At 40.3% G+C, this 23245-nt stretch overlaps 1 protein-coding gene across 3 annotated transcripts in view; it reads right to left on the reverse strand.

Moving 5' to 3' along the window:
- Positions 1–23245, reverse strand: part of LOC124117551 — a 95029-nt gene that overhangs the window by 14554 nt on the left and 57230 nt on the right. For all 3 annotated transcript variants that reach the window (XM_048380820.1, XM_048380818.1, XM_048380819.1), the window contains one exon: positions 375–528. In XM_048380820.1, the coding sequence (XP_048236777.1) occupies positions 375–528 (154 nt within the window). The remainder of the gene's footprint in view (positions 1–374; positions 529–23245) is intronic.

Genomic DNA, 23245 nt, shown 5'->3' on the forward strand with positions numbered 1-23245 from the left:
TTATGGGTTCATTCTCTAGAGATTTCTGACCCGTGAAGATCCGGGGTAGAATAGGTCTTCAGCATTCCATGCTTGCCGTAAAAGGGACTATGCTTGTTGTAAGAGGCAACTAACAGGATCGGGTGGTCAGGCTCGCTGACTTGGTTGATGCATATCATCGTATCCCATTTGCGGGGATCGATGCTCATAATGTCAATCACTGGATTGTCCGGTTCCGAGTTTATTATTTACAGACAGCCGTCATATATCTAGAATAGTGCGGCGTAAACTACAAATAAAACATATAAACTCTAGAGATTTCGCTCAATCCAAACACTATCAATTTGTGGCATGCACCCAGTAGCAAAAAATATTATTATCATTATCATTATTACCAGGGGTGAGTTCTCTGTTGATCTGTATGCTGGACATGGAGCTGTCAATGAGTCTCATCTCATCCTCTGATTGGTCGCTTGTGTCATCTGCCTCATTCCCATCGTTGCCGTCCACCTCTAGACTGACCAGTTCCTCACGCAGCCATGTCGGTATCTGGAGACAAACAGGTCACAAGGTAACAACCTGATAGTCTGCGTGAGTGAGTGAGTTTGGTTTTACGCCGCTTTTAGCAATATTCCAGCAATATCACGGCAGGGGACACCAGAAATGGGCTTCACACATTATATCCATGTCAGGATTCATACCCGGGTCTTCGGCGTGACGAGCGAACGCTTTAACCACTAGGCTACCCGAGAGAGTCTGCGTGAATTCACACGGTTCATACTAGACTGTCACTTAGTCTTTGACATGAACATAGTTAAAAGGAAGAAATGTTAAATTGTCTGTTAAATACCTATAAGAGAATTGAGCATGGAGAAACATTTTACTCCTGAGGATATCCATCTTCCCGAGGCAAGGGAGTTAACTGACCGCAAAAGTCCAGTTTCCACCCTTGCCCATTTGACTGCACCTATTTTGGCGGGACTAACGAGTCTATGCATAATCCAATCAAAATTGCGTAACAAAATCGACATCTGGTTCGTCGACTGCTGTGCTGACTTCGGTCAATAGCCAATGTGGCGTCAACAGATATTTTCCAAATACTTTGATGTTTTTAATCAAGATGCACATGTGATTTGATGCACTTCGCTATTTTATACAATATAGATCTTGATTACCGATCAGATCATCTTGACTGGGCGCGGCCATTTTGTTTGAAGCAAATGCAAGTGATATGAGAGGGGTTGAATCTGATTGGTCAATAGAAGGGACATAGAAGGGACGCAGCTTGTAAAAGCCACTTGAGGCGCTACAATCGAGCCCAGAAATTCCAGCTAAGATCGGCAAGGGTGGAAACTGGACTTTTACAGTAAGCTAACTCCCCTGCCTCGGGGAGATGGAAGATCCCTAGACTTGCTGACTATTATGGACAATGTACTTTTGTTTCAAAATGTGTGTGAAAGACTATGATGACATATAATGTTTACATGTAAAGGGGGTGGGAGGATATGCATGCATGTAGACCTGGACCAGATGTAGATGCAGATGTAGATGTAGGTGCAGATGTGGATGTAGGAGCAGATATAGACACAGATGTAGATGTTGGTGCAGATGTGGATGCAGATATAGACACAGATGTAGATGTTGGTGCAGATGTGGATGCAGATATAGACACGGATGTAGATGTAGGGGCAGATGTGGATGCAGATATAGACACGGATGTAGATGTTGGTGTAGATGTAGGTGCAGATATAGACACGGATGTAGATGTTGGTGCGGATGTGGATGCAGATATAGACACGGATGTAGATGTAGGTGCAGATATAGACACGGATGTAGATGTAGGGGCAGATGTGGATGTAGATATAGACACGGATGTAGATGTTGGTGCAGATGTGGATGAAGATATAGACACGGATGTAGATGTTGGTGTAGATGTAGGTGCAGATGTAGACACAGATGTAGATGTAGGTGCAGATGTGGATGCAGATAAAGACACAGATGTAGATGTAGGTGCAGATATTGACACGGATGTAGATGTTGGTGCAGATGTGGATGCAGATATAGACACGGATGTAGATGTAGGGGCAGATGTGGATGCAGATATAGACACGGATGTAGATGTTGGTGTAGATGTAGGTGCAGATATAGAAACAGATGTAGATGTAGGTGCAGATGTGGATGCAGATAAAGACACAGATGTAGATGTAGGTGCAGATATAGACACAGATGTAGATGTAGGTGCAGGTATAGACACAGATGTAGATGTAGGTGCAGATATAGACACAGATGTAGATGTTGGTGTAGATGTAGGTGCAGATGTAGACACAGATGTAGATGTAGGGGCAGATGTGGATGTAGATATAGACACGGATGTAGATGTTGGTGCGGATGAGGATGCAGATATAGACACGGATGTAGATGTTGGTGCAGATGTGGATGCAGATATAGACACAGATGTAGATGTAGGTGCAGATGTGGATGAAGATATAGACACGGATGTAGATGTTGGTGTAGATGTAGGTGCAGATGTAGACACAGATGTAGATGTAGGAACAGATGTGGATGCAGATAAAGACACAGATGTAGATGTAGGTGCAGATATAGACACGGATGTAGATGTTGGTGCAGATGTGGATGCAGATATAGACACGGATGTAGATGTAGGGGCAGATGTGGATGCAGATATAGACACAGATGTAGATGTAGGTGCGGATGTGGATGCAGATAAAGACACAGATGTAGATGTAGGTGCAGATTTAGTCACAGATGTAGATGTTGGTGCAGATGTGGATGCAGATATAGACACGGATGTAGATGTAGGGGCAGATGTGGATGCAGATATAGACACGGATGTAGATGTTGGTGTAGATGTAGGTGCAGATATAGACACACATGTAGATGTAGGTGCAGATTTAGTCACAGATGTAGATGTAGGTGCAGATTTAGTCACAGATGTAGATGTTGGTGCAGATGTGGATGCAGATATAGACACAGATGTAGATGTTGGTGTAGATGTAGGTGCAGATGTAGACACAGATGTAGATGTGGATGCAGATAAAGACACAGATGTAGATGTAGGTGCAGATTTAGTCACAGATGTAGATGTTGGTGCAGATGTGGATGCAGATATAGACACAGATGTAGATGTTGGTGTAGATGTAGGTGCAGATGTAGACACAGATGTAGATGTTGGTGTAGATGAAGGTGCAGATATAGACACAGATGTAGATGTTGGTGTAGATGTAGGTGCAGATGTAGACACAGATGTAGATGTTGGTGTAGATGAAGGTGCAGGTATAGACACGGATGTAGATGTAGATGCAGATATAGACACGGATGAAGATGTAGGTGCAGATGTGGATGTAGATATAGACACGGATGTAGATGTTGGTGCGGATGTGGATGTAGATATAGACACGGATGTAGATGTTGGTGCAGATATAGACACGGATGTAGATGTTGGTGCAGATATAGACACGGATGTAGATGTAGGTGCAGATGTGGATGTAGATATAGACACGGATGTAGATGTTGGTGCAGATGTGGATGTAGATATAGACACGGATGTAGATGTTGGTGCGGATGTGGATGTAGATATAGACACGGATGTAGATGTTGGTGCGGATGTGGATGCAGATATAGACACGGATGTAGATGTTGGTGCAGATGTGGATGCAGATATAGACACGGATGTAGATGTTGGTGCAGATGTGGATGAAGATATAGACACGGATGTAGATGTTGGTGTAGATGTAGGGGCAGATGTAGACACAGATGTAGATGTAGGAACAGATGTGGATGCAGATAAAGACACAGATGTAGATGTATGTGCAGATATAGACACGGATGTAGATGTTGGTGCAGATGTGGATGCAGATATAGACACGGATGTAGATGTAGGGGCAGATGTGGATGCAGATATAGACACAGATGTAGATGTTGGTGCGGATGTGGATGCAGATAAAGACACAGATGTAGATGTAGGTGCAGATATAGACACAGATGTAGATGTAGGTGCAGATATAGACACAGATGTAGATGTAGGGGCAGATGTAGACACAGATGTAGATGTAGGGGCAGATGTGGATGCAGATATAGACACAGATGTAGATGTATGTGCAGATCAAGACACAGATGTAGATGTAGGTGCAGATATAGACACGGATGTAGATGTAGGTGCAGATGTGGATGCAGATATAGACACGGATGTAGATGTAGGGGCAGATGTGGATGCAGATATAGACACGGATGTAGATGTAGGGGCAGATGTGGATGCAGATATAGACACGGATGTAGATGTTGGTGTAGATGTAGGTGCAGATATAGACACGGATGTAGATGTTGGTGTAGATGTAGGTGCAGATATAGACACAGATGTAGATGTTGGTGTAGATGTAGGTGCAGATATAGACACGGATGTAGATGTTGGTGTAGATGTAGGTGCAGATGTAGACACGGATGTAGATGTTGGTGTAGATGTAGGTGCAGATGTAGACACGGATGTAGATGTTGGTGTAGATGTAGGTGCAGATGTAGACACAGATGTAGATGTTGGTGTAGATGAAGGTGCAGGTATAGACACGGATGTAGATGTAGATGCAGATATAGACACGGATGAAGATGTAGGTGCAGATGTGGATGTAGATATAGACACGGATGTAGATGTTGGTGCAGATATAGACACGGATGTAGATGTAGGTGCAGATGTGGATGTAGATATAGACACGGATGTAGATGTTGGTGCAGATGTGGATGTAGATATAGACACGGATGTAGATGTTGGTGCGGATGTGGATGTAGATATAGACACGGATGTAGATGTTGGTGCGGATGTGGATGCAGATATAGACACGGATGTAGATGTTGGTGCAGATGTGGATGCAGATATAGACACGGATGTAGATGTTGGTGCAGATGTGGATGAAGATATAGACACGGATGTAGATGTTGGTGTAGATGTAGGGGCAGATGTAGACACAGATGTAGATGTAGGAACAGATGTGGATGCAGATAAAGACACAGATGTAGATGTATGTGCAGATATAGACACGGATGTAGATGTTGGTGCAGATGTGGATGCAGATATAGACACGGATGTAGATGTAGGGGCAGATGTGGATGCAGATATAGACACAGATGTAGATGTTGGTGCGGATGTGGATGCAGATAAAGACACAGATGTAGATGTAGGTGCAGATATAGACACAGATGTAGATGTAGGTGCAGATATAGACACAGATGTAGATGTAGGGGCAGATGTAGACACAGATGTAGATGTAGGGGCAGATGTGGATGCAGATATAGACACAGATGTAGATGTATGTGCAGATCAAGACACAGATGTAGATGTAGGGGCAGATGTAGACACGGATGTAGATGTAGGTGCAGATGTGGATGCAGATATAGACACGGATGTAGATGTAGGGGCAGATGTGGATGCAGATATAGACACGGATGTAGATGTAGGGGCAGATGTGGATGCAGATAAAGACACGGATGTAGATGTTGGTGTAGATGTAGGTGCAGATATAGACACGGATGTAGATGTTGGTGTAGATGTAGGTGCAGATATAGACACAGATGTAGATGTTGGTGTAGATGTAGGTGCAGATATAGACACGGATGTAGATGTTGGTGTAGATGTAGGTGCAGATGTAGACACGGATGTAGATGTTGGTGTAGATGTAGGTGCAGATGTAGACACGGATGTAGATGTTGGTGTAGATGTAGGTGCAGATGTAGACACAGATGTAGATGTTGGTGTAGATGTAGGTGCAGATGTAGACACAGATGTAGATGTAGGTGCAAATATAGACACAGATGTAGATGTAGGTGCAGATGTGGATGCAGGTATAGACACAGATGTAGATGTGGATGCAGATGTGGATGCAGGTATAGACACAGATGTAGATGTAGGGGCAGATGTGGATGCAGATCAAGACACAGATGTAGATGTAGGTGCAGATTTAGACACAGATGTAGATGTTGGTGCGGATGTGGATGTAGATATAGACACAGATGTAGATGTAGGTGCAGATGTTGGTGCAGATATAGACACGGATGTAGATGTTGGTGCAGATGTGGATGCAGGTATAGACACAGATGTAGATGTTGGTGCAGATGTGGATGCAGGTATAGACACAGATGTAGATGTAGGGGCAGATGTGGATGCAGGTATAGACACAGATGTAGATGTAGGGGCAGATGTGGATGCAGATCAAGACACAGATGTAGATGTAGGTGCAGATTTAGACACAGATGTAGATGTTGGTGCGGATGTGGATGCAGATATAGACACGGATGTAGATGTAGGGGCAGATGTGGATGCAGATATAGACACGGATGTAGATGTTGGTGTAGATGTAGGTGCAGATATAGACACAAATGTAGATGTTGGTGTAAATGTAGGTGCAGATATAGACATGGATGTAGATGTAGGTGCAGATATAGACACGGATGTAGATGTAGGTGCAGATGTGGATGCAGGTATAGACACAGATGTAGATGTAGGGGCAGATGTGGATGCAGGTATAGACACAGATGTAGATGTAGGGGCAGATGTGGATGCAGGTATAGACACGGATGTAGATGCAGATGTAGGTGTAGGGGCAGATGTAGGTGCAGATGTTGATGCAGATGTTGGTGCAGATGTGGATGCAGATGTAGGTGCAGATGTTGGTGCAGATATAGATGTAGGTGCAGATGTTGATGCAGATGTAGATGTAGGTTCAGATGTAGGTGCAGATGTAGATGTAGGTGCAGATATAGACACGGATGTAGATGTAGGTGCAGATATAGACACGGATGCAGATGTGGATGCAGATATAGACACAGATGTAGATGTGGATGCAGATATAGACACGGATGTAGATGTTGGTGCAGATGTGGATGCAGGTATAGACACAGATGTAGATGTTGGTGTAGATGTGGATGCAGGTATAGACACAGATGTAGATGTAGGGGCAGATGTGGATGCAGGTATAGACACAGATGTAGATGTAGTGGCAGATGTGGATGCAGATCAAGACACAGATGTAGATGTAGGTGCAGATTTAGACACAGATGTAGATGTTGGTGCGGATGTGGATGCAGATATAGACATGGATGTAGATGTAGGGGCAGATGTGGATGCAGATATAGACATGGATGTAGATGTTGGTGTAGATGTAGGTGCAGATATAGACACAGATGTAGATGTTGGTGTAGATGTAGGTGCAGATATAGACATGGATGTAGATGTAGGTGCAGATATAGACACGGATGTAGATGTAGGTGCAGATGTGGATGCAGGTATGGACACAGATGTAGATGTGGATGCAGATATAGACACAGATGTAGATGTAGGGGCAGATGTGGATGCAGGTATAGACACAGATGTAGATGTAGGGGCAGATGTGGATGCAGGTATAGACACAGATGTAGATGTAGGGGCAGATGTGGATGCAGGTATAGACAGGGATGTAGATGCAGATGTAGGTGCAGATGTAGGTGTAGGGGCAGATGTAGGTGCAGATGTTGATGCAGATGTTGGTGCAGATGTGGATGCAGATGTAGGTGCAGATGTTGGTGCAGATATAGATGTAGGTGCAGATGTTGGTGCAGATGTGGATGCAGGTATAGACTCAGATGTAGATGTAGGGGCAGATGTGGATGCAGATATAGACACAGATGTAGATGTAGGTGCAGATATAGACACAGATGTAGATGTTGGTGCAGATGTGGATGCAGGTATAGACACAGATGTAGATGTAGGGGCAGATGTGGATGCAGATATAGACACGGATGTAGATGTTGGTGTAGATGTAGGTGCAGATATAGACACAGATGTAGATGTTGGTGTAGATGTAGGTGCAGGTATAGACACAGATGTAGATGTAGGGGCAGATGTGGATGCAGGTATAGACAGGGATGTAGATGCAGATGTAGGTGCAGATGTAGATGTAGGTGTAGGGGCAGATGTAGGTGCAGATGTTGATGCAGATGTTGGTGCAGATGTGGATGCAGATGTAGGTGCAGATGTTGGTGCAGATATAGATGTAGGTGCAGATGTGGATGTAGGTTCAGATGTAGGTGCAGATGTAGATGTAGATGTAGATGTAGATGTAGATGTAGATGTAGATGTAGATTTGGATGCAGATGCAGATGTAGGTGCAGATGTAAATGTACACTACTGCCTAAAAGCTCATTCCCCTTACAAGCGTTCAGAACGCGTGTAACACACATGTGACAAGGGTGCTCAACAGGTTGCACACAGGTTGAGTACCCGTTGAACACGAGTGTGCAACGGGTGTGCAGTGCGTGTGCAACCCGTTGAGCACGTGTGAGTCTTTGTTGCACACGTGTATGCCATGCGTGTAATACGGGGCCGGGTTTCAGTTGAAGTTGGAAAATATATCAAATGGATAGTGAGATAAATCAAAACAGTGAGATGTGAATCTTGAGTTAATGAGCGGCCATTGACCTGTGTTCACCAGACCATGAACACAAGGTCAGCCCATCTTAATTAGTGTTCGGTTGCTGGACTTTTATGGCATGAACCATTCCACGAGGGTCCAGTCTAGACATTGTGGCTACCCAACAGTAGAACAGTAGTGAGTTTAGAAGCGAGTTTATTGCTAGGGGAATCCCCGAGTTGACACGATTTTCGCGGGTTGGTAAATGCTCGCCATTAATGAAGTGATTGTTTGTGGATTGCGAACATATTCGTTTTAAGTTTTGCTCACATGAGTCATTCAGGGTGACTTCAAATATAACGTTTTTCGTTCGCCAAATTTATGCTTTAGATAGTACAATTATGAGAACAGTCATCGGTGCTTATGTCTTATTATTTCACGTAGGAATATGTCCCATTTTCCCACACCCAACTTTCTGTTTGGTATTTTGTAGAATTATTAAGAGAAAGTTTTGTGTGGGACTTAACATTTATCACTAATTCGAAGAGGATATTGGAAATGAATATGAACAGCCATTTTGTCTCACTGTGGATAGAATTTTAGATCTTCACAATCACTGAGTGTGACCATGTAGACAGAATCTCGCTAGGGTTTGTGATTTTTACATTTGCCCAATAACCATGGTGAGTATTGTTGGGGATACCAAAGGTGACAGTTTACTATCAGAGGAAATTGGTTGTGAGTACTTATACCATTTGGATAGGATTTTAATCCTTTCATTATCTGTGGGTAATCCTTTCATGTTGATGGAAGGAAGTCACTCAACCAGGTCATGACAATGGTTATGCACAAGGCTCGGAATCGCGAAAAGATCACTGGAGGTGTTGATGGAGGCTGGACAGCATTTCCAGTGTAGGCTGGCACCTCGTCTTTGTTTCGCTCGGTATTTAAAACCTTGACCATTCACAGGTGCATTTGTCTATTCACAATGAAGTTGTTTAGCGTTCCCAGTATTTCTATACTATCTCACTGATTACTTGTTAACTGGTCACTGCAAGTGCCTTAATTATTTAAATTTCAGTGAACTGAGTTTATTCACATGTTAGCTTTCAAAGGTTGTGATGGAAACTTGTATAATCCTAAGTTGAGTTTACTCACTAATGACTGTGAGCGTTTTGGCATGACTTCTGTGCTTGTATAAACACAGTAACTGCTAAAAGCGGCGTAAAACCATTCTCACTCACAGTAACTGTTAATCCTCTGCAGTGTGCTGGCAAATTGGGGAAAAACCTGTGACGATCAAACTCAGTTAGAATCCTTGTTTATCTGTGACATCTTCCAACTGGAGACATTTTAGTAAACTTCAAAAGTGATGATGAATTTTAATATTCATATTATTATAGTTTTTCAAATTGTAAATAAAACTTTGATAAACTTGTGCTACACTCTCTGGAAAAATGCATTGTCTGCGGGTAAGTTTATATGTCACGTCACATCAGCACTTTTTCAGTTATATTGTGGCGAAATAATTGCCAGCTTATGGGACTACATGTAACATGGCTGCTTTTATATTTCTTATACAGGTGCTTGACTGCCTCAGTAGTGCATGATCAATAAGAATTTTTATTGTGTAAACAATCAGTCAAGTTTGCAACAACAGATGAATAAGTTGATAAATTTGGACCGCAGTTACCGATTAACAACTTAAGACAGAGAGACAGGTCGTCGATATCTTAACAAACGTAATGGTCCTGTTAAGACAACTGACAGTTAGAACATTGGAGTAAATGACCATATATTGTAGGATCAATCGCTTTTGACATGTTTAAACTCACTTTAAAGCACACGACAAGTCAGAGGGAGAAAGTTTTAAATATAGATAAAATTAAGCCCTAATATATTAGTAATGTATAGCTTTGTTAGATGTAAAGCATAGCAGGATATAGTAATATAAACAGTTAGGCTGTTTTTCAGTATGAGAGGCTTGCTAAATAAAGGAAAACTGAAGTGAACCCCAGCTTCAACATTCATATATTTTTATGTTGACATGTTTTATAGCGCTTGTACAAGAAACATATTCTCCAGCAAAAGTAATTAAACATAAAGAAACCTGACAGACACTTTTGACGTTCAACCCGTAATCTGTAGGTTTGTTCATAGGGACAGGACGTCGATCTTTCTGAAGCATTGTTTTCACACAACAGCAAATAATCCCTAAGCTTACTCTGCTCATTCGCCTTATTAAAAAAAACCTGCGAATAGTTTCAGCTCTAGTGACCAAATGCGAGAGTAGGCTTCTTTCCCGGGAATACCTCTGCCTTCTGGCTTCAAACGACCTAAGCATTTATTTTGTAATCTAGGCTGACATATATTTACACGCACGCACGCACACACTTAAATAACATACATAATTTACATACATTTAATCATACATACAGCCATGCATGCAGACAGCCATGTAATCCTACGTTCATACTGAATAGGAAGCGTGTGTATTGATCTGTTGTCTTAATCACTGATCCACCAAGATCAGTCGTTTGTTGTTGCATTAAGTGTTTAAGAGGTCGCCTTCTGCCTAGGCAATTTCGGCTGACCTGTCCCTCTTTGAGACTCCTGTGTGTGAGAAGGGTACATATATCTATTGTCAGTTTGGTGTTCACATAATTTCTGTTTTTGTATTGATATGATTTCTATTTTCTTATATTGATATGATTTCATTTTTATCCTTGGCTGCTCTGTTTATATACGTTCGAGTAGCTGTCCATCTCTCAGAAATAGAGTTAGTTTGGCCTTCGCTATTGCATCTCTTGGCTTTAGGAAATCTATGACAGATAGCGGATCTAACTGCAATTCTTGTTTTAACCTAGCCCGGGCTGGGGCATGGTCTTGACATTCTAGTAACATGTGATCAATGGTTTCAGCCTGATTGCAAGATGAACAAACCTTGTCATAGTGCTTTTTGTGACCAAGTCTGAGGCGTGAGATAGCAATTTCAATTTTCCTTTCATTTGAGTATGAGTTTGGCTTTTGTTGGACCTTGGGTTGAATTTTGTATAGCCATCTGCCGATCTTACTTGCGTCCCATTGGGCTTGCCATCTTTCTGCTATGGAGGCTTTGATTTGCTTTTTATCTCTAGTTTACTAAAGGGAATAGGCTGTATATCCGCTCTGAATATCTATGTGAGAGGGGATCCAACACAGCTCCACATGTTGCCCTTGGAAGTGTCAGTCTGCATGATGTGTGGATCCTTAATCAGTACGATGTATGGCATAAGTATATACACTTAAAAGTAGACACATGTTAACGATAATAATGAGAGATAAATAAACACAAGTCGGGTGAGTATTATTACCTTGGTTAATTATAAGTTGCCATTTTTTTAAACAGTTTTTCATAAGATGAAAGAAATGATGGTGCAGAAAAAGACTAGCCATTAACACTATAACCATGATGCAATCGCGTTTCTTAATGCAATCCACAAAGAACAATATATTATAGGGCGTTTTTTTACTATTTATTCGTTATATGATATCAATAATTAATTTATGGATACTAAAGAATTAATTTATATCACGCATTTGATTTGTTTTTATCATGAAATGTTTATTAATATGGCAAATCGGTTTTTAGATATCAATAACTGAATTTATTATCAAATGATGTACTTTATCATCTAAAAAATCAAATATAGTATTGTATCTATAGCCTTCGTCTCCGTGAACTTTATGCCCATTTTTTAATAATTTGTGAAGATAGGTACAGTATCGTAACATTTGCATATATAGTCATATTCAGATGATGTCTCTACATATATGTAAGGCAAGCTTCTTCCTTTTGTTTAGTCAGCAGCTGTCCTCCTGGCTATGGATGTGGAACACAGGCTTTAGGGTTACATATGAATCTTGTTATCATTGTATTTTGATGCGATTTGAATATCATTATTTACTATCGTACTTACCTCATGTTTTAAATGAGACGTTTTATATTTATATGTCACCACAAATTACAATTATTGCTTGTAAGCTCAACACAATTGACAAATACTCTAAAAGATATGACTAGTAAACCATTAATGTACGTTGAAGAATATAAATTGTAAATGCCAGAATGATGTATCTAGGATCAAATAGCAGATATATGGACAGCAGCGCTGGGAATTTATTCAACAAGCCCGTGAAAACAACACTGCTTTAGCTCAATGAGTAGTATAGGTAATGATGGTTCTGGCTCACTTCCACTGGAGCAGGATTCATATACCTATACTGCTACTACAGGAGGAATTTTTTATGCCAAAATGATGATGGGATTCAACGATAGTCATGAGATTAAGTTAAATTGACCACCACCTGGAGTCAATGATATAAATTTTTATAGGTAATAGGGGTTCTGACTCACTTCCACTGGAGCCAGATTTATATACCTATACTGCTACTACAGGTGGCATTTTTTATGTCAAAATGATTATGCGATTTAACGAAAGTCGTTTTAAAAGAAATATCAATATTAATTAATAATGGATAAAATTTACTATAGCCCACGAGGATATTGGAAAGGTGTAGGAGCAATAAAAAAATTAGCCACCGCGGCTAAGGTATCTAAAGATGTGGCCAAGGATTGGTTAAAGAAACAAGCGATGTGGCAGATATATTTACCGGCACCGCGTTATATACCGAGGAAGAAGTTTGATATTTTTACGACGAATGAAGTTCATCAGGCTGACCTCTTGTTTCTTCCCCACGATAAGGTAAAACGCAAAACGTATAAATACGCTTTAACAGTAGTGGATGTGGCTAGTCGATACAAAGAGGCTGAGCCATTAACATCGAAAGAATCAACAGAAGTAGCTAATGCACTGAGTCGCATATATAAACGCGGACCGCTAAAATGGCCTAAGCTATTTCAAGTAGATCCCGGTCGCGAGTTTATGGGATCGGTAACTAAACTGTTAACAAAGCACCATGTCGAAATCGTCCGTGGTGAAAGAGAGGCCCACCGCAGTCAAGCTATCGTCGAAAGATTTAACCGGACATTAGCGGAACGTTTGTTTGGCTATCAGTATGGGATCGAAATGAAATCCGAGCGATTGAGATCAACCGAATGGGTGACACGATTATCAGCCGTTGTATCAGCGCTGAATAATGAAGTGACAAGATTAATAGGGAAGAAACCATCCGATGCTATTAAAATGAAATCTGTGACTTCCGAATCTTCACCACCGAGGAGAGGCAAAGAACGAAAACTTCCGGATAGAGTAAGGGTAAGATATTTATACCAGGCCGGTGAACTCGAAGGAGGCCTACGTCGCGCAACCGATCCGATTTGGTCTCTTAAGACGTATTACATTAGTCGATTGGTTACGAAAGAAGGAGAGCCTATTCTTTATTATCTTCAAGATGGACCGGGTAGGGCATTTGTACGAGAAGAGTTGTTCATAGTTCCCGACGGTACGGTATTACCACCATAACCATAAGCATAGGTAGTTACACCATCATTATCAATCCATCTCTTTGTATCTAAGGGGGATAATGATGTCTTGTTCATTCTTAATCCATATATCCTATGATTGTAACTTCTTAAAGAGTTCATCTCGTGTTTGAACGTTCTACCGTTAAATAATGATTCTTTATACTGTTCGTGTTTGATATGCTTTTTTACAACATACTTCTTAACGCCCTTAGCTTTTCTTATCTCTCCATTATCGGACTTCTTTATAGAATACATCTTAGGTCTTAATCCTACATACTCCGCTATAGGGGTCCCAGCACATTCATCCTTCATCTTAACTAATACCTTTTTATTTACAACGCTGTGCAGTGGATTATCTTTAGGATAATCGCTCGTGTCGTACATATCTATTTTTTCTGCCATATCTTTATACACATCCTCGGTTTGTATTTCCATCAACAAAGAATCTGTGTCGGTATATAACACCTCGCATCTATCGCCGTATTGCTTCTTAAGTTCGTTGTAATAAAAGTCATACATTAAGTGTTTTGACAAGTCGAGAATACTCATACCGACGTACACCGGTCTGTTGAATTTTATATTACTCTTCTGCATATGCAACGCGGCTAAGTCGTTATCGAATATCTTGCTTCTGTTAAAAGCCGGACTGGCTATAAGTTTCCTGAGTCTTTCTTCCTCATTAGATCTGACTAATCTAACATCAACACGCTTCCTTAGATTCTCCATAGTTTTACCAAATACTGAGTTATTCATGAGCTTATATAGATTCTTTTCGAAATCGCTGGTAGCTATCTTTCTTAAATCTGTGTTCAACCTTATATAGGGCTCCATCCAAGGGCTTTGATCAAACTTTAGAACTCTGTGTATGTTCTTAAGTTTCATACCTAACGATAGATACAACTGGAGATTTCTGTAGTGAACTATATATTTTGTCTTATCCATCAAATTTGGTACGAGTTTTTCTACGTTAGCTAACCTACTATTACCCATCAAGGAGCGTTGATATTCCGACATCCAATCTTTATTAACCATTAATCTTTCGGGAGCTAGCGGATAACTGTTATGATCTTTATGTAACGAACTTGGATATTCCAAGTCAACTTCTAGTATGTACCCTTTATTCGCATCATTCACATTGATATCATTCACTTTAATATTATGAATATCATCGACCCACTCAAAACCACCCGTGGGTAAAGGTTGACTCATAGCCCATCCGTACAAATGGTTAGCGTCGAGATATAATATGTGCGTGTCGGGTTTACTCGGATCGTATCCTTCCACTAATTTATTATTAGCCTTAGAATACCTTTTAGCTGCCATCGATATACCACCTCTTAATCCTTTCTCAATAAACAAGTGCATATCGTAATCTGTGAGTAGTTTTAGTTCTACGCCGGTCTTCTTCAACAATGCATCCCACGATAGTCCGGGACTGGAATAGTACCATGCCGGATCCAAGCCGTATTGTTTGAAACACGTCTTTCTAAATATCTCGAATATATATCGGCGAGTAACAATACATCGGTTTTTAAGTACAGATCGTGATAATCGCCTAAATTCTTACAACCTAATTTATCCCAGACCGTCAGAGCGTGTTCATAATCGGCATCTGTTATTCTAGATTCTGTTAAGTTACTATAGAATGATTCGAGGGGTGGTAATTCAGTTTCTTCGAATCTAGACCAATCATCCATATATTCGTAAGGATATACACCTTTTCTCAGCAACAAATGACGAGTTATCTTATCGGTATATTTATTTGTTATCGCGAAGTCATCGGGATTGTTCGCATTAGCTAAATTGTCCAGGGAAGATAACAGAAACTGTACGGAGTCTATGAATCTAAGCCCATTACTTTGCTTTGTTCTAGATTTCCCATCCTTGTCCCTATAATGTATAGGTTTAGTCAACGAGAACGATATGTATTTTTCCATATTATTAGGAATGCACGTTAAACCACCGTCGGTCTTTGAGATAGCTTGCATAATGAGATGTGAATCGTATCCCCTAAGGTTATGAAACACAACAGGGATGGGTATTGTTTGAGAGTTCATTTTTAGTTTCAAGTTACACTCGTTATGAGCGGCTCCCCGATAATTACCCGTGACGTGACAATGATCTCTTACGGAATCCCCATCCAGGGGTTTATTACAAACGTGACAACTCAATGACTTCTTATGGGCCCTCCAATCATCCCTCGTCATACGCATGGGTTTCTTACACGACAAATTTTCCCTGATTATTCTCTCTTCATTTTGTAGATATTCTAGGAACTTTCCCGCTGCATTGGGACCTCTGTAAATCACGGGAGTGTTTGTTTTCCCATCATACCTTACAACTATATATCCAAACCCACAAGGAATATGTTCTTGAGTTTTGTACGTAAAACTACTATCTTGATTGCTACGGTTGGTATTTTCTATGGGTTTGATAAGCGCTTCGAAGTCGGCGTAAATTACGTACGGTACTGGCATTTGATAAGAATAATGTTCAAATTTTAATATATTTTTTCCCTCTTTAGGCATATCGATCCTGATAGCATTCTGTCCAACACCTCTACAGTCTTCTTTATGCGCTTCTAATAGATCTTGTCTGCTGTACCCATGTAGGCATCTTTCACAGAAATATTTCTTTCTAGCATGTTTTGTTTGATCGTATAGTAGCCTGTTTAAACTCTTTATCCATGTATAATGATATTTACCATCTTTTTCGATCAGAAATGAATTGATTCTGGGAATATTTTCCGGAGCGGAGCTTATCCTGTGTACAACAATTCCTTTAGAATGTCCGAAAACATTTATAGCTAAATTATTTTGCTTTTCCACCTTATCAATTTGTGATATTGGTGTAGGTTCGTCTATACCATCGAAGTTGAGTCCATCGTTTTGGGGATAGCTAGAAGGTCTACGGGGAACAATGCAGATCTTATCATCATTCTTAAACAGTCATCGGATTTATTTTTTACGTTAATTATGGCTTTTTTCTTCTTATAATACGGGGGTAAATCTATATAAGATCCACCTTTGAAGGGCATATAATTTGCTATATCTAAATATAAACTATCGATTTTATCCACACCCCAACCAGAACCTCTATTAGTCCAGCGTTCTAAAGTTTCCTGTATTCTCTGAATTGATGTATCTAATGATGAATTTATAGTATCGGATTCGGTTATAACTTCTTGATTGCTACGGAAATATGGTTCGGTATATTCGGTGCTATCGTCTGTGTTACTTTTACTCAATGTCATTTTAATCGTCAGCTGGTATTTTATACTATGTAAATCATCTAATTCCTCGTTAATTTTACTCGATATGATGGGCTTAATATCGTTAACATCCATGTTGGAATTAATATCCATCTTCCAACCTCTTAGATATTTACCAACGCCGGCGGATGTGGGTACAAATATTAATTCTTGTTGTTTATTCTCAACATCATTATCATTATCATCATCATTATCAATATCAACATCATCATTAGGTTGATTATTATCTAGTAAAGCGATCAATTCAGCTCTTCTCATTCGAGAATAACCTCTCAGCCCACTGTTTCTCGCTCGAACTTTGAGTTCTCTAACAGTCTGGGGTTTGTTGTATTCCAAACTGAGTAAATCCATCAATTCAGCTTTTCTCATACGAGAATATCCACGCAGTCCACTTTGCTTTGCCATAGCTTTTAATTCTCTGACAAAAACCATTGTGGTTGAATGGTATATGCAAAATGAGACAAATGTCTAATTGGTTGTTTTCATATATCTAAATACATATTCTCCCCAACCTATTCCTCTCATTGATGTAATCTCTCTTCCTAGCATAAATAATCTGGTTCCTGACCCTATCAGCACCGTGTTTCTTGCATAAACAATAACGACCTTTGACCCCTATCCTGCATTCAGAACACGTATAGTTTATGTGTCCGCGCCTGATGTAATAATTGTGTATACCGCAGTAAAAATCAACACAGCGTCGGTTACAAAGAGTAGTCTTACCCATGAGTGTAAACTTGCAGTTATTCATGGTATATACATCTATCATATCATTTGTCTAAATGCAAATCACATCTACACTAGGCGAGATATTGATTATGCATAGCCACAGCTGTCACTGTGTTCACTTGTTGTTGCGTTTCCACAATCTGTGGTTCCTCGTTCACAATCTGTGGTGTCACCTGTTGTGATTGTGTCTCCATTATTAATTTGAACTTCGTTCTTTATATTATTAAGTGGGCACGTATGTTTAAATTGACAATACCTAGCCGTTATTAAAGCTGTGGTGAACGGAGCTAAGAACATTCCGAATCTATGATAAAACTCACAGCTCACTGAGCTTATAGCGTGTTCGATGAATGGGTCTTTCTCTAGAGATTCGCATAAATACAGGCGATGTTCTGCCGGGATGGGGAGAAACGTACTAGCTACGGCTGTGTATAGTTGTAATATAGAAGACCCTATCGTTTTAGTCATGGTAGCTCCCAGTCTAGACTCGTAACGCGCGTACAGTTTTTTAATCTCTTCGTCGGTCATGTTATCAATTTTTTCGATGGTATAATTTTCCCCCAAATATTGGGAACATTTTCCACCGGCTACCAAAGCGGCGAGTCTTTCTCTATGTTTATCTAAAGATTTATCTAAAGATTTATCTAAAGATTTATCTACATCAGATTCTTTGAGCATTTGTTCGATGAGTTCGTCGCATTCCATAATGTAATACCTAAGGAGATATTTAAGTCTAACATAATGTAATATAACATATCCAATACAACCCGTAATAATGAACTGTTGTGAAAGAATGAGGATTTTGAACCACATTTTATGTAATATTAACCGCTAATGTTCAATTTGCTACATTTTGCTACATTTTTGCTACATTTTGCTATAATTTGCTACATTTTTGCTATAATTTTGCTATAATTTTGCTACATTTTGCTAAGCAATTGCATAAGCAGCTGGTTGATCGGTTTTTAATACGAGTTTACAGTGCTTCGTTGCCGCTAACACTTTTCTGACTTTATCTCGTTCGGGCTTGGTATAAATAACATCATTTTCGCGTAAACATTCCTCGAATGAATCTCGATCTTTGCAATGAAACAGCGCTACCCATTTGGTCTGCTCTCTGAGATCTTTCAGGACAGAGTTGTATTTTTGAGTAAGTACCCAAACGCTATGTTGAGTATGCCGACCGGAGAATGCTAAATACGAAAGCATATCTTTCTTTTTTGTGAGTTCTTTACTCGCGCTGCAGTCGTCTATTACGAAAAGGGTCGATTCTCCTTTGTATTTTTCGTGACATACTCGGAGGCAGTCTTGTAAACGATCGCCCGGATCGACTCTGTGTACCCCTTCATCATTCATTATCCAATCTCTCGATAGGTAGGTTTTATTAACGCTTATAGTCGGACACAGAATAATAATATGGTCGAAAACATTCCGATAATGACTTTCTAAAATATCTAGAATAAAAGCTGTTTTTCCGCAGCCCGTTTGCCCGCATATGATAGCGCAGTGCGGATCTTTAGGTAAAAGATTATCAATAGATTGCTTGCACGAATCTCCCATTCTGTATATTAAGTTGCGCATCCATAATCACGTACAAATATATGTTTAATTTACCAGCCGATTCCTGGAGCTTCGTTATCTGTATGGTGGCACCCTCGCTAGCATTTTCTATTCTCCTCCCACTGCCGTGTAGTTGGTCATCGTCCGTTGTTTGCATGTCGAGCCATAGCGCGTACTTCGTTGTGAGGTATTCACCCATCGATACACTCCCGAGAGACAGATCTTTCACGACCGCGTTAACTTCCGGAGAACGTTTTATAGAGGGAAGTTTTTTAATCTCATCCCACTGGTGATACGCTAGCATTCCTTGGCTATATAGTTGATTAGGAACGCCCTCGATAGTCAATTCTACTTTTGTAATCTTGGGATTGTAGAACTTCTCGGTATTTCTTTTAAAGGCATCGGAGGGGTCCTCGAACAACATTAAAATACCATTCAACGACCTCGTGGGAACGTTTAGATTGATATTCCACATCGTATCTTTTTTGTCCCTCGTGATCTTTCGATGTCGCAGCACGCGATCGTACAAAATGGCTAAACTTCCTGTATACTGGTTACGAATTTGTCTGGCTAATTCGGGATCCGTTATCATATCATACTCCAGCGAGATATTGTCAATGGAATATCTAGCATCTTCATTAGCAGATCTGATTACTCTACCGTAGTCATTAAAAGTGAGTTCGTATTCTAACCTATCGCCTAGGGATGCTTGATAAAAGGGCATGTGGGAATCTAGTAATTCAAAGTCTAGGGGAACATAGAATCTGTTACCTAATGCGTCGGCAACGGCCTTATCTTTTACGACGGTACTATCACCATTATCAGCGCCCACGCGCAGTCACAATGTGTTCTTATTACAAATACCTTGGTACTGTAAGTTTTCCCGCTCTTTATCTGTTCTCCAGAGATCCATGTAACAATAGTATACATCGCTATCGTCGATACTCAAAACCTCATTACCGCTAATTTTAATGGCGATTTTCTTAACGATAGCACGACCTATGTTCTGAACGGGCTCCCTGTTAACGTCTGTAGAAGTCAAACTAATCGTAAATGCTAGTCGGACAGTTCCCGGAACTAACACATCGTGTGCGCCGAGATTAGGAAAGCGAACCAGAAGCATTTGATTCTGATCTATGGTACTAGGGTTATTAGTTATAGTTACAGACTGACGAATTGCTTTGACCCCTAATGGATCTTGAAGTCTACGTTGTGGGTTTAACTTGTGTCCGTATTGCGAAGACATTGTTTATATTGAAATTATGTACCCTATGTTTAATATAAAAATGGCTAATTTTGAACATAATGACTTTGATCTAAGTACCTTTGATGACTTTGATAACCAAAACGAAGAGGGTACTGATGAAACCAACTTTGGTGGCACGAATCTTAACGATGAAATTTTACAATCATCCGTCAATGATTATTACGATGCATTTAAAGATGATACCCCAATAGGTCGTGACTATTCAAAGTTTGAGATAGATAGTAAAGGAATATTGCGACTGCGTGGCGCTCCGGATATTGATCTTATGCATTCTCGTACTCGTAAGCCCTAGCCTTGTCTACGATAGCCACTAAACACGGCATCAGCACTGTTCGTGATAAATTAGGTTTTGTGGACTACCGACGACTTTCCGCGAAGACTACTAAGGTTCTTCGAACCGTGCGTGATGAACTCCTTACTACAGATGATTTGGAGGCTTCCTCGAAGGTGGCCTCGGACGGACTCGGAGAAATCTTAGATACCTATTACGATAATTCCACGTTACAGGTACCATATTCGGAGTTCAGTATTAGGGAATTACGAGGTCTTGACAAGGCAATGCGAACAATGCGGGGAGAACTCATCAATAATATAGCCAAGATATCCGAAATCGACAAGCATATAGTTTACGAGAAAACAAAACTCGAACAGGCGGGCGATGAGTTCAGTAGACGTCGCGTAGCGGAAAGATTGCGTAACTTAGAAGATGAAAGATCGGCCCGCATCGAAGCAGCTTCCAGTAATAGAAAGGCACTTCGTTCGCAAATCAGTCGTATTCGAGAAACTATCGATCAAGTCCTCAAGGATGACACTACACTGGCCGATAAAATTAAAACATTGTTCAGAGAACAGGGAATAACAATTGCCAGTATTTTAACCGCGTTGGGATTTATTATATCAACTTTGACTCTCTCGTTAACAGGTGGTAGTACAGGTGGTGGTACACCGCCTAACGATAAAAATGGTATAAAAGAGTGGATAAAAAAGCATTTAAAAGCATTAGGTTCAGCACTGGGAAAGCTCGCTGAGAAAGCCGCGGCAGCACTTCCCGGTATAATAGGGAGTATAGTTTCCTGGCTATTGAATTTATTAGCTAAGACCACGACTTGGCTTAGTCAAAACTTGTGGGGGTTGATCGTAGCAATTGCAGGGCTGTTGTACGTATTCGCTAAGAACTATTTAACCAAATCAGTTCGTTAACCAAATCATGAGTAAACCAGCCGCGACTCCACCCACTACAAGCACTGTTTTTTCATCGATATGTTGTTCATTTTTAACCGCAATATGCCTTGGTACTTGTGCGTTAGTAGATGTTTGAGCATTAGTAGATGTTTGCGGCTTGACTATTCCCTTTTCGCCCGTGATCGTTTGCGTTATTAATTCGACGTTAATATCTGAATTTATACCTGGTTTTTGCTGATCGGTAGCGATAACAATTTTATTATTATAGCCTATCACTTGACCGATCTTAAGTTCCATATTACTCGGAGACATGTATAGTCCCGGCGCATAAACGTAGTCCACTTTGGATTGAGCGTACTGTAATGCATCTTGAAAACGCTTTATAGACGATGGTATGTCAACTGGTGAATTAATGGCGTCCTCCACGTTTGAGACAAACTGTTTTTGCGCATCGAACGCCGTCCCAGTACCGATAATTCCCGTTCGTGTTTGCGATTGTGCTCCGAGAATTGCCCATACATAAGTTCTTATCGATTCATTAACTCTTTCAAATCCTGGGTTAGTAAAATTATTTTCCGTTTTATCATTAAGAAATTCATTCCAAGCATCTGTTGTATCGTTTGGATGCACAAACTTTGTTATAATATAAGGAATGCCACTCTCAAAGTTCATACGATCTGCTCTAAACTGTTTACTCGAGAGAGCAAAGCCTGAAGGGATCACACCCTCTTTAATTAAATAATCGCTTTTATCTTTAATAGTTCTTTGTCCATTGTACGGAATACCTAGACCATGGCTAGGTCCTTTAATGCGCCAATCTTTACTCGTAGAAACATTAAATTCATTACAAATACGTTCGAAGGCCCTCTTATCATAATGATTATTTGCGTGATTCCATGCTGGATCCATCGGTAATGGAGCACTAATTTCTTTAAGTATACGTCTAATCTGATAGTACACGTGAAATAATATAACAGACTTATATAGTTTAAATCCTGGGGCATTAACAGATACACCACATCCCGTTGTGGCACACCATACGGCAAAGTTTAACTGATTCTGCCAAAATTGCATCGGACGGTTAAACCAATCGTCAATCATTTTATCGTTAGTTGCCGTGAAACTGTATTTTTCAAAGATATCGTGGAATTTAACTAAAAATTCAGCACCAGAGGCAGTTACTATAATCGATTGATTAGTAATGTGAGTCGATTTCATATTTAAGTTATGATATAGTATCATTGTATATTTAATATGTATGTTACACTCCCTGGAATAACAAATGGTCAGTCTATTGAACTGCTTCATACAATTGATAACTCGGATGGACAACTCGAAGTAGCTCTATGCGATGTAACGTATTACCAACGGTGGACCAATATAAGTGCTGCGAGAAA

The sequence above is a fragment of the Haliotis rufescens genome, unplaced genomic scaffold, assembly GCF_023055435.1.
Source record: "Haliotis rufescens isolate VD_foot unplaced genomic scaffold, xgHalRufe1.0.p SCAF_33, whole genome shotgun sequence".
Taxonomy (NCBI): Eukaryota; Metazoa; Mollusca; class Gastropoda; order Lepetellida; family Haliotidae; genus Haliotis; species Haliotis rufescens.